Source organism: Nelumbo nucifera, chromosome 8 (genome assembly GCF_055504915.1).
Source record: "Nelumbo nucifera cultivar China Antique chromosome 8, China Antique-T2T, whole genome shotgun sequence".
Taxonomy (NCBI): domain Eukaryota; kingdom Viridiplantae; phylum Streptophyta; class Magnoliopsida; order Proteales; family Nelumbonaceae; genus Nelumbo; species Nelumbo nucifera.
The window spans coordinates 14,957,893-14,973,891 of NC_142656.1; the positions used below are offsets into that span (position 1 = coordinate 14,957,893).

General features: G+C 37.8%; 2 protein-coding genes across 2 annotated transcripts; one reads left to right on the forward strand and one right to left on the reverse strand.

Moving 5' to 3' along the window:
- Window positions 1–324: 324 nt before the first annotated feature.
- On the forward strand, window positions 325–1,920 carry LOC104592449 (uncharacterized). Its single transcript, XM_010251824.3, has 3 exons — window positions 325–1,062; window positions 1,160–1,332; window positions 1,457–1,920. The coding sequence occupies exons 1-3, from the start codon at window positions 448–450 to the stop codon at window positions 1,575–1,577; spliced, it is 909 nt and encodes a 302-aa protein (XP_010250126.1). The 5' UTR covers window positions 325–447; the 3' UTR covers window positions 1,578–1,920.
- Window positions 1,921–8,777: 6,857 nt separating this feature from the next.
- LOC104592447 (protein WVD2-like 5) lies at window positions 8,778–15,546 on the reverse strand. Its single transcript, XM_010251823.3, has 9 exons — window positions 15,203–15,546; window positions 13,471–13,917; window positions 13,063–13,383; window positions 12,863–12,921; window positions 12,611–12,688; window positions 12,403–12,502; window positions 12,217–12,288; window positions 12,019–12,129; window positions 8,778–9,516 (listed from the first exon to the last, which is right to left on the reverse strand). The coding sequence occupies exons 2-9, from the start codon at window positions 13,870–13,872 to the stop codon at window positions 9,115–9,117; spliced, it is 1,545 nt and encodes a 514-aa protein (XP_010250125.2). The 5' UTR covers window positions 13,873–13,917; window positions 15,203–15,546; the 3' UTR covers window positions 8,778–9,114.
- Between the last annotated feature and the right edge of the window lie 453 nt (window positions 15,547–15,999).

A 15,999-nucleotide genomic window follows, 5' to 3' on the forward strand; every position in this document is an offset into this window, starting at 1 on the left:
AAACCGCGGAAAAAAATCTCATTTGTCGTTTCCTAATTCCTCTCAGAACCGCCATTATTTATAATTAATCAGATACAGCAGCGATTTCATCTCCACGTGGCCGGAACGAATACACTGAGTACTGACCGTCGATGCTTCACTACCAGACAAACAATATGGCCGAAATGGGCCCACGTTACATGATACAGTTCTCCACGTGGATTCACCTGAAAGGACGATGGCCTCCATTCAGACGCCAAATCCCAGATATTTCCTCCGTCCACCTCGTGATTCCAATCAACGGCCAAGATTTGAATCTCCTCTCTCTATAAAAGGGGCCTTTTCTCATCTCTTCTCTCCGATGAGTGATGACTGCTTTCTCTTAGCTCGATCCATCATCTCTAGCCCTCTCGTCAGGGTTTCCGTTTTCCAATAATTCTTTTCACCATCTCTTGAAAAGAACTGCAAATGCTTCTTCGAAGCTCATCAACACCGATCTTGAATTCATGGCTTCCACATTCCAAGGATTCGTCACCGGAACCCGATTTTTGTCTTCATATCCCGAGGACTCGATCTATTTCGGTAACGGCTTCGTCGGCTTCGGTGTCTCCTGGCGACGAATCAATGAACAAGATGCCGAGAACTCTGTCGGAGACCGATCTCCGGGAGCTTGCAGTGTTGAAAAAGAAGCCATTCGGAGGGAACCTTAATGGGCTAACTTCGATTTCGGTGGAAGAAGAGGATGAACAGGAGATGGGATTCAACCCGAGTGCTTCGTCTTTGGAGCGGATGCTTTCCACCTCTGGGTTGGGGGAAGCGATGGATGAGGAGTGCGCCATTGAGGCGAACGGTTATGGTTTGGCAACTCTTGTGGGTGGTGGAGTTGGAAGTGATGGTGGCCTGAAATGTGGTGGTGGTGGTGGTGGTGGTGGAGGGTGGAATGGCGGACACGGTGATGGGGGTTCTGGGTTTTCGGATTCGAATCATGGGAATGATCACATTGATGCTTACTATCAGAAGATGATCGAAGCCAATCCCGGGAACTCTCTTCTTCTTGGGAATTATGCAAAGTTCTTGAAAGAGGTAATTAATGGCATCTGCAATTTCTATATAGTTGCCAATTTTTCTCTCTTTTGTAAAGAAAAATTATTTTGACGTTTTTTCTTTTAATTGGACACAGGTTCGAGGTGATCTCGCCAAAGCCGAAGAGTACTGTGGGAGAGCAATTCTGGCAAACCCATCAGACCAAAATGTTCTGTCGCTCTATGCAGAATTGATGTGGGAGGCCAACAGAGACGCTAATCGCGCTGAGAGATACTTCGATCAAGCTGTTAAAGCAGCCCCTGACGACTGGTAAGAATAGCCAACCTATTTCAAGCTTACCCAGTTGAATTCGTCCAAAATCAAGGTTTTTTTTTTTTTCTGATATTGATTGAATTGGGTTTTCATTCATCTCGAACTCGGTTTCTGTGTGCAGTTATGTTCTAGCTTCTTATGCTCGGTTTCTATGGGACGCCGACGAAGTAGAGGAAGAGGAAGAAAGTGAGGGAGATGCAGTAGGGAACAACAGAAGTACAGTAACACCAAATTTCTCTTAAGTTCCTCCTCGTCCACCCTTGACTGTTGATTCTAATTAAGACTTAAAGAGAACTCGTTATATTAGTATCTGCTCTCTTTCTCTCTGTCTCTCTACACCTTGTATAAAAAAGAATCTGGAGCAGTAGGTGAGAGATGTTAGGTTAGGCCGCCAAAAATGATCTGACTATACTTTTTCTTTGTTTTCATTTGATGATTTGATCCCTCTTTCTTTTTCTTTGTTTCTAGAGAACGACATAGTTGAGGAGATATTGATTATTGGTGGGTTCATCATTCATTTTTGTATGTGAGGATGTGAATATAAAGAAATGAATAAGTTAAAGTGGTTAATCTTTCATGGCTTAATTTCATCTGTCAAGCATAAAGTGGTTACATCATGGGGTAAGATTGTTTATTAATCAAAACAAACCCCTGGGAATTATCCTTTAATCTCGTTTGCCCGATTGAAGTGTTGAGAGAACAAACTGGTGAAGGTGAAATATTGAAGATGATCCTATTATATTGAGGAGGTAAGGTAATACCCTTCCTCTATTGCTGATGACACTCATCAGTAGTAACTTAGGACATGGCAAGAGCTTGTATGGTAGGTAATATGATGCATACAAACAAGTTATAGCCCGATCTTCCCTTTGCCCTGTCGTCTTCTTCATGAAACCAAGAGGCTCCCTTGTGAAGGTCTCTGAGAAAGAAACCTTAGGCTCAAGTACAAAGACAAATATGTACCGTAGAGGTTATTCTTGCATGTACATATTTGTATCTGTACTCCTTCCAAACTGAGCCTTGGTTTACCACCTCCTTTGGGTTTGGGTGATTTGGGGGCACATCCCATGTGAAGAAAAACAAAAAGAACCCACAGCTGAGCAGGAAGAACATCTTTATCTATTGGGAAATTCCCGATTAGTATTTTCCCCAACTTTAAAAATGTGTCAATTCCCTGAACTTTAAAAATGTGTAAATTCAGTGTTTATTGTTAATCAGCACTTAACTAGCCAAGTTATAAGTGGCATTTGAAAAAAGACATAAAAATATTGTTTGACTGTCATTCTAATTTTCTTTATCAATCATCTAAAGTCTCATGGACATTTTGGATCTCTAACTTTTTTTGTAGATGATTGATAAAAAAATTATTAAATGACACATTATTAATTTTTTTTTTTTTTTTTTGTGATTAGATGATTGATAAAATAAAATTAAATGATATTCGAAAAATATTTGTGTCTTTTTCAAAAACATCTTAGATCGGGAATTTTCCCTTATCTAATTTTAACACCACTTTAAAGTTTAAATAGATAAAATGGGTTGTGAGTTGTGACGTGTGCGGCCCAAATCACCACTTTAATTAGCTTGTCTGAGCATTATTAGTATTAAAACATGTGTACAACGTGCTGTTTGTACGAGATCGGATTCAGTGCCATTTTCAAAACCCCCGTCTCGGCATGGCACGGAATTTGGTTTCAGCCCGCTTGCTATAATGACTGGCCCGTGTTAGGCACGGCCTGAGTCGTGCTGCTGGTCCGCAGGCGGTCCAGCTCACTTGACTGTGATTTGCATTTTTCTCTGAACATTTTAAAAAGTTTGAGAGCGTTAGCCCTTACTGTGATTTGCTTTTGATTGACAAACTTGGCGATGGCCGGCTCTCTATAGAAAAATCTTTTCAAATTTTGGACAAAATTTCAAGCTATAAATTGTTGGAAAAAATAATGTAAATAAGGTAAAATATAACTTATTGGTAAACGCTTTCTAAATTAAATATCGACAATGTTGCAGAATTGTAAAGATGAAATAGAGAATTGTAGAGAAGGAAGGGCTGAGTCGTGCACTTGGTCATTCTCCTTAAAATTGCATTCACTCCTTATGGTGCAGTTAGGTAATTGTAAATCGATCGTCAAGATAAAACAGCTCACAGGACACTGGTAAATGTGCACTCGCTTACTATACCTCCGTGAATCACTTAGAAATGATGTTCAGGAAAGAAAAAGAAATAGAACAGAGAACTATGAACTTGTTGTTATATAATACTCGGCAATGTTGCAGAATTGTAAAGATGAACTAGAGAATTGCAGAGAAGGGAGGGTTGAGTCGTGCACTTGGTCATTCTCCTTAAAATTGCATTCGCTCCTTATGGTGCAGTTAGGTAATTGTAAATCGATCGCCAAGATAAAACAGCCCACATGACACTGGTAAACGTGTACTCGCTTACTAGACCTCCATGAACCACTTAGAAATGATGTTTAGGAAAGAAAAAGAAACAGAACAGAGAACTGTGAACTTGTTGTTATATAATACTTGGTCGTACACCACTCTATTTATAGTGTGTTTTTAGTCACCAAAATGGACATAGATGTGTCCTTTTAGAGAGAAGTATCTCTCCATAACAATGCAACAAGGCACCTATTCACAAAGACACAAAATGAACAGGTAGAAGAAAACAAAAAACGTTTCAAACAAACTTTGAAATTCAAAAGTAAAAAAAAAAGCGGGTTAAACTGGTCAAAGGCAAAATGATTAGGTGTAGCGTGCGTATACACACACTCACCCACGCCTCGACCCAATCCAGATTGGCTCGACATGCGCGTGTGTGAAAAACACCCCAACACCCCTCACATACATCTAGAGATATATATTGCTCTCCTCCTATGGGTCCCTAACCATAGGGAGAGCAATCCTAGTAATATACTCAAAGCCAACTCTTCTCTCAAGCAATGTGGGACAAGAATCTCCTACATGCAATGGAAGGGAAGAGAGAGAATACAAAACCAAGCAAAGGAGGGAGAGAGGAGATTCTTGAAATTTTGAATCTCCCTCCAACATAAATATCATAACATTCTCAGATATAGAACTCAGATAGTTTTCGAAGTGGGATTCGAGGACTAAATACAATAAATAAAAATCCTCTGTTAGCAAAATCAATCAAACTTTCAAGCTTTCTAGCACTACAAATACAAACCCAAGAACTAGAAAAAAATCCATCCAAAAACTGTTTTAACTCTCTGCTTACTTTGACTCCTACAAAGAAAGCGAAATGAAAACCTGTCTGATTCCCTACATTCACTCTATTCCATCTAACCAGTTGAGCTCTTAGACCATGCATGCATATGGTATGTTCTATTTATACTTCTTCTAGAAGAACGTTGGTTTTTTTTGGAAGGATAATCCGTACTCTCCCGTATAATTCACTGCACAGCAAATGCATGTGAACTTTAATGTTGCAGTTCTCGATGCTATTTTTATTGCTCATCTTGTAAGTTAAGTTCTCAAAGTATGCCTTCTTCAATCTTCCTTTGAAAATTAGAGTATGTTTGGTTCATAGTTGGATTTGGAATCGTAATTTGTTTGTTTTATTTCCATAGTTGTTTGATTTGGACATGAATTAGAATAAAAATTGGAATCAGCTGGAATGAAATTTCATTTCCAAGGGAGGGGGATGGAATGACCATTCTCTCAAATGGAGAAATGTCATTCCACCAGGAATGGGAATAGAATTTGATTTTGCCCAACCAAACAGTTGGAATCTAAATAACCCATTTCAATTCCGATTCTAGGCTCCTATCCTTGTAAACCAAATGGCCCATTAGTGCTTCCAATTAACCAAATTGCAAAGACTTTCAAATAAATCCTTTTCCTCTTTATGTTATTGTTTTCTGCTTCGAGGATTTTATACAATAAAACAAGCAATTTTTGTGCATATTTACAAGATGACCCAATGCTGATTCATGTACTTAAAGCTTGTCTTTATTCTTAGGTGCAAGTGTGCAACAATGAGTAGATTTTGAATAAGCTCATCTTTCTTTTATTCGTGTGTTTTGTTGTTTTAAAATGGAAAATTTCACTTTAGTACCTTGAACTTTGGGGGTAGTGTCAACTTAGTACCCGTACTTTTAAATGTGTCACTATAGTACCTAAACTTTCAAAAAGTATCAATTTGGTCCCTACCGTTAACCGACTGTCAGTTATTTGTTGAAAATTCCAAAACTATCCTTCAAAAGAAGATATTGTTCATTGTCTTCTACCTTGAGACTGAATCGGTTAACTTAAAAGAAAAAGAGAGAGAAAGCATGAAATATTATTGAGAGAAACAATAACTGAAAGCAAAGAAATCACTAGACAAGAATGTGTTTCAGATCTAAGGCTATGCTTGGTTTGAGGAAAATGTAGGGAAAGGTAGGGAAACCTATACAAACCTTGTATTGGTTTTCCCATCTTTTCCTACCTTTTCCTTCAAACCAAACATAGCCTAAAGGTAGAAGACAATGACTTCATTAGTCTAGAATCTCAAACACCTCAACCGGTTTAGTCTCAAGGTAGAAGATAATGAACAGTGTCTTCCTTTGAAGGGTAGTTTTGATATTTTCAACGAATAACTGACGGTCGGTTAATGACAGGAACCAACTTAACACTTTTTTGAAAGTTAGGCACTGCTGTAACACGTTTAAAAGTTTAGATACTAACTTGAACTATACCCCCAAAGTCCGGGGTACTAGAGTGCAATTTTTCTTTTAAGAAAATATATAAAAAAAAAAGAAAAAAGAAACTCCTTTACATAAGCTACAAGCTAAATGATAACTTGTGGCATCACATGAGAGAAGAGACCCACTTGAATAGACAACAGCTGGTGGCATTTGATTGGGTCTACAGTGCTGATCACTGCTGTTAGTCAACAACAGATCTAGATTTCCTTCCAGCCTAATTAGAGAAGTCTAAGCGGCCCAGGAAAGTTGAGGCTTCAGATGACCTGCCAACAAAATACGTTCCAACACTGTACTAACATCTGACACTGTACATCTCATGCATGATGGATCCCACTTTTATGATGGGTCCTAGTTTCATGGTGAGATGTGTGGTGTCAGATCAAGTTGGTAGGGTGTTGGAACTTATGTTATTGGCACGATATTCCAACTCGACCCAAGAAACTTTCATGTTGTAAAGGAAGGAGCGCTAATTCAATGAGATAAAAGGGGCCCATTTGGCACATCTTTCCGTTCAATTTGTTGGCTATTTACAAGTTTGGTAGACCATGATTCGGTCTTTTCTTGTTTGGTTTACGGTAGATCTAGCCGCCAAAAGATGACACATCGAAAAGATGCAAAAAGTCCAAAACATGCGATTTTTGGGAAGCTCCAAATGGAGCTTTTGCATTTTTTTTCATTCGTCTTCGTGTGGAAAGATATTAATACAAAAGCTCAATGCATCTTTTGACTGTCAGAGCGATCAGAAGATCTTCCCAAAAAGACTGCCAAAGGGCCCCTAGGTAAGGATATGAAGATCTATCAATCTTCCCTAATTACCAACCAAGGGCTGGCTTGTTAGTGTGTTAGCTGGTTTGTTCCCTAATTGACCTTTTAAAGATCATGTATCTCTTTTTAAAAATGATATGAGAAGGGCTTTTGTACCAGTAGCCCAACTTGACCCTAGCATTAAAAAGGAAAAGGAGTAGCCCAACTTGCTAAGACAGACTTCTCCGTGAATTGAAGTGGATCTGAAGAGAGGCAGCGCCTATTGCTCCCTACCAGGTTCTTTATCTTGATTATTTTCCTAGAAGGATGCCACTTTGGTGGAATAATTTGTTTACCTTTTGGTCCTGTTCACTTTTAGTAAGTTATTTTAACGGAGTAAGTATTTGGAAACACTTGTATATTACATTTATTCATGTTCTTTTATTTTTCAAGTAAATAAGATAATGTTCATTTTAGTTTTAAAAATCCATTATTAAAAGGGATATTTTTGTCCCATCCAAGTGTTGATAACTTTTCCCCATGTGGGAAAATTATTTATCCACCTGGAAGATGGGTATCACCAAAAAAGAAAAAAATAAATTTTCCCTGATCCTCACATAAATCTAAAAAAAGAGAACATAAATTTTTTGGTCAATAGAATTTTGATTCCCATTGGATAGAATTTAGGCCCCATTTTGGGATGGATTCTGCATTTGGGGCAAAGTACATTAACTGAGCCGCTTTGGTTAAGCACCCTGCACCCGTGTTTTTTGGATAAGCTACCTCAGAGTAGCTTCATGTTGCAGCCACGATTCTGGTCTTTGGAACATCCTTGTTGGCTTTCCATGTTTTCAACAAAGACGGCTTTTGAGGTTTGTGTGTGTGACCCAGCTTAGAATACTAGAAGCATCCCAGGTCCCAGCTCCCGAAAGCCCTCCCAAATGGACACTTATCTCCTTTTATAGTTAAAAATTCAGTGTTAACAAGTTCATTTCAACTGCAAAAGATACAAGTCCTTAAAGTAAGGAATGCCAAATGCAACCTTGTTAAAATGAGTCTATGAACACTGAATTTTTAATTATAAAAAGGCCCATGCAGCATTCAAACAAGGCATAAATGGGTTGGGCCAAAAGGACAAAGGAAAGAATGCAGCTAAGGCCTCATAAAACGCTCCTTGAGTAAACCGTGGTATTTTGCGTATCATTCACTGGCTTAAATTTGAGGCTACACAAGGATTTTTAATTTTCTTTCTTTTCGGTTACTTGGTTATGCCATGAAATTATTGATGATATTAAGGATGTTTTTAATATTATGAACCAAGTTAGTTTTGTTCGTACAAGTAGATTAGAGAGTGAAACTGCTCAGTGTACTAAAAACTTTGGTTCTTAACTTTTAGGTTGCTGCATGAGTCTCCTCTAGGGTTACATAATTTTGATGATCCTTAATATAGTTCACTTATCTTTCAAAAAAAAAAAAAGCTTTTTAATCTGATCATCAGTCATCACATTAGTATACAATGTAAAAATTGAATACACGACCAAGACTCCAGCAGGGTAACCAATAAATTCACAGACTATAAACAATGCTTAGTGATTGGGCAGATAGGTTCCTCTGATGGTAACTGCTTTAAGTGCTTTTTGGGTTGGAAAACCAACAAAACAGCAAACCTCAGGATGGCTGTAAACTACCCAAATAAAAGAGGGAGTCAAAATATCTTGCCAAACTCTTTATGGGCTTTTTGAGAAATGAATTTGCTGTTCTTAACTAAACCCGCTACAATCACAAGGGTTAGCTCAGATACAAGTGATCCTCTTGATATGCTCTTTTCCTCGATTTTCTTCCTGAAGGTGAGTTTATTACCAAGAAAAGAAATATGTCATCAGCTCACCACTGGCTGGTTATAATTGTGTAAGAGGTAGCACCAAGGCAAGAGGTAGTATTCTTTATTCTTTTTCACTTGTGCAATGGAATATACTCGCTACCAATTCAGGCGAAGACCAAGTGTAATTTAGCATTTAATACTCAGCAACCAAAAATATATTCAAATTAAAATTGAAAATGGTAAGAAGAAAACCCCTATAAATAATAATACAATGCTGCAAGTAGAGTGCAAGTCCTATTCAACTGGACCAGCAATCACAAAAGCAACCATGTAAAGAACCAAGCAACCTTAAAGCGGACTATGAACAAGAGCACAATACAACCATAATACGAAATCCTTCACTCTATTGATAATGAATTCCAGATTTCCAGTCTTATTCATACCTTCCTTAATTTAGGCAAAGATAGTATTGATGTTCCAGAGTATGCAGGTGCATATCGATTTTTACTGCTGCTCTGAAGCAATTGGTTCACCAATGGGCTCCTGCTTTGAGGGTGATGTATGTTCTTCAGCAATAGGCTCGTTATTTGGACTGGACACACTTTCATTTGGGACAGCAACTGCAACAGACTCCTTTTCTGTGGCATCATCTGTTACACTGGTTAACGTAGACTCTTGCGAGGGCAGTTTAGGAAGAGACTTTCTCAGAGGCTTCTTGGTTTGTACAGGAGATTTTCCCTTCACAAAGCCATTTTGGGAGCTTTTCGAATCAAGACTCAGCCTGCCAGTTCTACTGCTGTGACTGCTATTTCCTTCAGAACCTTCCACAGGTAAGCTCTTATTTTTTTCCACAGGTAAGCTCTTATGCCTACCTAGCTTTGGCGATTTGGGTCTTGTTGGTGGTATCTGCACAATCAGGTAAGTTAGATTTTCAAACACAGCTGGAGAAGAGTTCTAAAACTGGCCTCCAAAATAGAACTCGATTACAAATTTGACTCTTATCTATTTCCATCCATAAATCATCTTGAGAAAGTGGCCCATTTCCATGTGAGCATTTTATTCAAGAGAATTCTAGCATCAAGTTTGCATCCTACATATCAGCAATACAAATACTACCTGCATGCAGGAACCATAACATATGACTTGGTATATTAACAGGATAAATTCCAAACCACACCCAAACTCATAAAAAACGACACTTTCTTCTGCACATTAGAACATATATTATCCAAAAAATGCAGTTATTCTTGTCATATGATGGAGTTAACACTTAACAGTGATACCATTCATAACAAATGGTAGCCAGTGGTGGACCTCTGTTGTATGGCAAGTCATAGTTGGACATGGTATCAGATACAGAATTTAAACTCAAAAGTGAAGTATCCAACACGATATTAGGTGCATATTAACAGCCAAAACTCCAGTGACTCATCACAAGTTCATAGAGCTATGTCGTTACTCATTGGTAAACCCACAGCATTGACAGGCCCACAATTGAGCTCTCAGATCTAGAAAAAGTAAGCCCAACTCACATTTGCCTCAGTTTTTGACCTTTGTCCAGTAATTTTGCATGCTAAATTATATTTTACATAATATTCAGCATGGTGTTGTTGGACCAAAAACAATAAACTTGTTTCTCTCAGTAGTTTTTGAACTTCTTTCTCCATTGAATTTTGCATATTTGACATACTCGTGGTGTTTCTTCAACCAAGGATCCTAAAACCATGTTTTGCCAACAATTTAGCTGTATTGGATTTACAGATTGAAACATAATCACTTCTACATATGCAACTAAATTTTGGACAATACGAAGAAATACTTGTCTGAGCTTAAATTATTAATTTATTATAGCATGACATAGAACTTTCTAAAGAGATAAACTTGGTAAGTTGGTTTTCCTCTATTTCTGCCATCCTCTTCAACATTTCCAGGCAGGGATATTCCACATCAAGTCATGAACATCTTGAACTTTATATGTTATTACCAATACCTATGCTCTATGTTATATTTTTATCCACTGAATTTGGCGGATCAACCCTCCCCCAGGAGAAACTATATCATTTAAATTTCAAAACTTCCTCAACTTCTTTCTATTTAGTATTGTGTTCAATGCAGAAAATCCAGGATAAGGATTACATTCCATGGTGTCCAGTTGCAAAATACAACTGGGGGTATAAAGTCCTCACAAATAGGCAACCTCATATTCCTCTTGTACATAGTTCATTGTTTCTTCTAAATAAAATCTGTTATTCATCAAAAAAAGGGCAATCTCATGCCTCGCAATAAAACATCCAACCGAGTGCTAACCATGCAAGGGAAACTAAAGAATTAATACCCATTTTCTCTTCCAGTGCCTCTTCTCTTATTGTATGGTGCCACTTCATGAGGTAATTTGGCATGCTGTGAGTGTCCAGGGAACAGAAACAAAAAGGTAATGCCTGGCTATCAAGAACATAAAATTTAGCATGCTTTGGGTGTTTCCAGGCAACATAACCAATGAAGTCCATGCCTGGTCATTTTATGGTCTTACTTATAAAGAACATGTTTCATGAAAGTTATTATCTTCTACAATATGTTGGACAGTATGGAAAGAAGAAACTGATGGAGGAGGGGTCATATTTTCATATTTTCAGAACATTACTTTTGGTCATCTAAACTTAAATGATTTCTGAGGATTATAGTACTAAAGCTTTGTTTTATAGGAATTGGATAATGATGGGACTTTTGATGTGTAGATTTCTTTACAAAACTGGTTCTCATTGTTGAACAGCTATACTTATAAACTTTTATTAGAGAATTTTCCCTTTAGAATATTAATACAATATACAGTACTTTTCTTATCAAAGATAAGAAAATATGTAGCAAATCCCTCTCAATGACACAACTTACTTCTTGTGTGAAAAGCATCTCAGAAAAGCTTGCTTTCCATGTATAGACAAACGGATAGTACACGAAAGGTAAACAAGAGAAGAATGGGTTAGCAGAATGAAGATTAGGATCAAACTGGTTACAGTAACGGCATTAACAATTTTTTCATAAAGTGGTTGAAAAAAACTTAATAAAACATTCAAGAATTTTGGACCATTGAAAGTCTAAAACAATCAAGAGAATAAAATTTTAAACCAGTAAATACTGAGGATTAGGTCCATGTCCAGTCCACCCCTCCCAAGAACCAGATAGCTGGGACCAACATTGAGTAATTGCCCATTAATTAAAAAAGGGTAATGGCCCTTTTACCAACACATTAACATTTTTTTAAATTGTAGGCAAACAGATATTGTTATTAGGGTTAACTCATATGTGAGCATTTCATAATTGAAGATCATATGGTTTTATAATCTGAATCTTACTCAGATTTCAATCTGGTTCTACTTGACAGTATTCTTGGTAATGGGGAGAAAAGGCTACCTTCTTCAACTCCACCTTGGGAGGTGCAGGTTCCTCGTAGAAACTTGGCATTGGTGTCGCTTTAAAGGTCAAGCTCTTCCTGAGCAACTTAATCTCTGCTTCTTGAGTTTCCTATAGAAGATGTGGCTGTAATTTCATTAAAAAGAAAAGATTTTAATTGTAAGTCAGTAACAGGCTCAATTCATAGGCTCATGTCACCTTGGATTTGGCCTGTAATGTTGATCTCTCTACTTCCTTTGCATGGATCTTTTCCTCAAGCTTTGAGAAGAACTACCCAAGAAATGATAGAAAATTAAAATCAATCTTAGTTAATGAAGTACAGCTTCTGCTGGAGATGAGCACATTTTTTCACCAAAGCTTTGAGGTAAAAAAAAAAAAACTAACCTCTTTTCTTTTCTCAGCTCGTTCATCACACCTAAAACTAAAGCCATAGGAAGGTAAACTTCCCACTCTTCGGGTTTTTGGACCTCCTGCTTTGGGGCTTCTACAATTTAGTAATTTAATTAAGAAAAAAAAACAGCATTAAATAGAAATAATGCCAGGGAATACTTGGATCTTGAAAAGTGAAGAAGAATACAATTAGCAAGGATACAGAGAAGTGGAAATTGCGTTCTCTTCAACTTTAGTGGATACTCCTTCCTTCAGTGTTTTCAGATGCTTGCCTTGCTCCCTGTAACAAGAGAGCATATCTTAGCATTTTGCATACATTGAAGAGAGACTATGTGGAGTTTCACTGGGTCATCCAACATCCTCTCTCAAAAAGGATTAATGTTGAACCAAGTTAGATAAAAATAGGAAAACAAGGCCTGCTATTCCAGGCAGCAAGTAAAAGCTAAAATCTTACTTCGGGCCTTCAGACTGTGAAACATTCATGTTGGGAGCTGAAACAGATTTTCCATGTTGCTGTTGAAAGCAGAAGAAAAGTGATGATCATGATCATTAATGGCATAAATGGCACTTACTGGATAAGAGCAAATGAATCTAACTTTGAAGAGAGTATGTACTTGGGCTATAGATATAGGGACAAAGACTATAAGAATTTACCTGGGATTTCTGGGCAGTACTTGTTGCAGAAGATTTTGTTGGCCTGCTTGATTCAGAACTTGCATTTCCTTCAACAGATTGCCTATCATTAATTGACTTCCAGTTGGTTGCAGGTGCAACAGACTGCTTTGACCTCACAGTTGAGGTAACTGAACCATTTAGAGCAGAAGATGTTGCCTCCACATGTTTTCCATCTTTGGTCTTTTGCACCGAGGTTGCCACACCAACTTTAGTGCTAGAGGGCTTCTCATTCTTGCTCTTCCTTTGACCTTTCTGTGGTTTGTGATGGTCTGTCTGCTCTTTGTCTTCTCCACTTAATTCCTAGAAAGCAACAGGGACTGATGTTGATCTAAAATCAAACAAATAAAGGCATATTTACCCAATCAAATAGATACTAATGCAGCAGACCTTATCTATGACCAAACCGTTGCTGTCCACATGGATTACTGATCTGTCTTGAACATCCTCTGTAGTGGAACTTAAAGACAAGCTTTCTTCTAACTGGGGCACAATTTCTGAACTTTCATCTGGAGATGCAGTATCTATTGATCTGTCTTGAACATCCTCTGTAGCAGAACTTAAAGCCAAGCTCTCTTCCAACTGGGGCACAATTTCTGAACTTTCATCTGAAGATGCAGTATCTATTGATCTGTCTTGAACATTCTCTGTAGCAGAACTTAAAGCCAAGCTCTCTTCTAACTGGGGCACAATTTCTGAACTTTCACCTGGAGATGCAGTCTTTACATCACAATTGATTGTCCCGTTAACTTGGCAAGGAAGCTGCTCAAGAACACCATTTTCATGGCTCATATTGCTCCCACCACTGATTATAATATTATCAGCATCTATTTCTCACTGAAAATGCAGAAAAAAAAAATCAGAAGTGAAACTATGTTAATTTATTTAGTTCTGATCTCCCAATCATATGTCTAGAGAACATATGCATGTAACGTAGATAATAATTATCAGAAAAAGGCTATCACCCCCCACCCCATGTATCTGCCTATATGAAAAAGAAATGTAGCAGCTAGTCTACCTGAACAAGTAAGAAATAAACCTGCATGCCTTCCCTGTTCTAAACATGTCCAGAGAGGGCATTTCTGGAAATTAGAACCTATGCAGTTTGGAAAGTAGACCTAAATTACCAGCACTTGTGTGGAAAAGTGTCCTTTTAGGAATTGTTTCTCCTACCTGTGCATTAGTCTGCATGCGCATATGAAAATGTCTGATAGCTACAACAAAGTGGAAGAACCACAAGCAGAAACCAAGGATACGAGCCCTAGTCAACCTAAAAATCTAGATGTCATTCATCTTTCAAAAGGTGGGGAGTGCGTTTGCATTAGAGAATAATATTGCAGATGGCACATAGAAGCATAAGCTTAAACTGCTAACTGACTCATTATTTCGGTGCCAGACAGAAAAAGAAAAAGGATTTTTTCTGTCTATCACTATTAGAAGAGCTTCTCGCCGTACTGATCAGTTTTAAAGGTGAGAACCTATTAGCTTTTTAAAGTACTACTCGATCCAACACCACAAAATCAGCCTAAAAGGACGCAAATAAAAGTCTCCATTTAGAATCGTAAACTCGAAAATGCATTTCTCATTTGCTTACGCCTTACAGACCACCCAATATGTGCATAGATCGTTCCACCATTATTTCTAGAATCTTAAGAGAGAGATCATTTTCAGAAAGAAATTTACGGGATAATTTAAAAAAAAAAAGAAAAAAGAGAGATTTAAAATGATTAGATGGGAACACTTAAACCATTTGTAATCCGTTTAAACAGTAACGAGCAAAAAATGCCCTTCAAGGTATCAGGCACATCTGAAGCGTTAAGATCTCCCAGGTTGAAGAAAAGAATCCAGTCAGCAAAATGTGTTGGTGTGCGTGCAATAAAAGCAAGTAAGAGAAATCTACTGAACTTGATCCTCGCCTCAGAAAAAAAAAAGATCCTTTTCTTGCTTCTTAGAAGACAAAGGAAATGACAAAATACAAGAAAATCTCCAAACCAAATTGAGAAACAAAACATCAACTAAGATCAAAACGAGAGTGTCGATCTCCGAGATATCATCCATTTCAGGAAAGGAAATGTAGCAGATTATAAGAAAAACACAGAGATTTCGATCTCATTTTCCTCACCTACGTACAACATTCCAACAACAAAACGCCATTAAGGCTCGCTTGGATTGGGAAGAAAGAAATCTCCAAAAGTTGAATCAGAGAGGCTTGGGATGGAACGGAAAGATCTGAGAAATTCGCTACTCTGCTAAAGTGGGTAATAGCGGAAAGAAGGAGACGATGCTTTAAGTCCGATCAGCAGCGCCATGAATGTACGGATTCGAACCGAAAAGCAGATTTGTTTTTTATAAATATAAATTCCTTTTCTTCTCTCTCTCTCCTTCTTCTTCTACTTTTGAACAAGAGGGACCTCTCTCAGAAACTCAAAGTTCCTTTGCCAACGCGTTTCATTCGATCGAGACGACAGTGAGAGAAATACGGTTGGACAGTTAAATAGGTAAAAAATACGTGCGGTTCTAATAAGTAATTTTTTTTTCTTTTATAATTTCCTGACACCCTTCCACGAGGGCAAATGATAAGATGAATCCAGTAGTAGCATATGTTAACCCCTGGATTCACTTGGGAAGTGTTTGTGGTGAATGGTGATAAAATAGAGGATGAAATATAAGAAGGGATTATAGGTGATAAATGCAATTTTTGGATCCTTATATCAACAAAAATAAAAATTTTAATATAATTTTTAGAATAGAATAATTTTTTAAAAAATATATCAAGAAATCGCAAAAACATTGTTTATTTTCTCCCTCCTCCTAACCACCCTTAAATTCTCTTGGGTTCACCACAGAAGCAGAGAGGATGCACATGGTGGCTCTAGCCAAGCTCAACCTTCTCGTCGGAGCCCATGGCACTGGCACTAC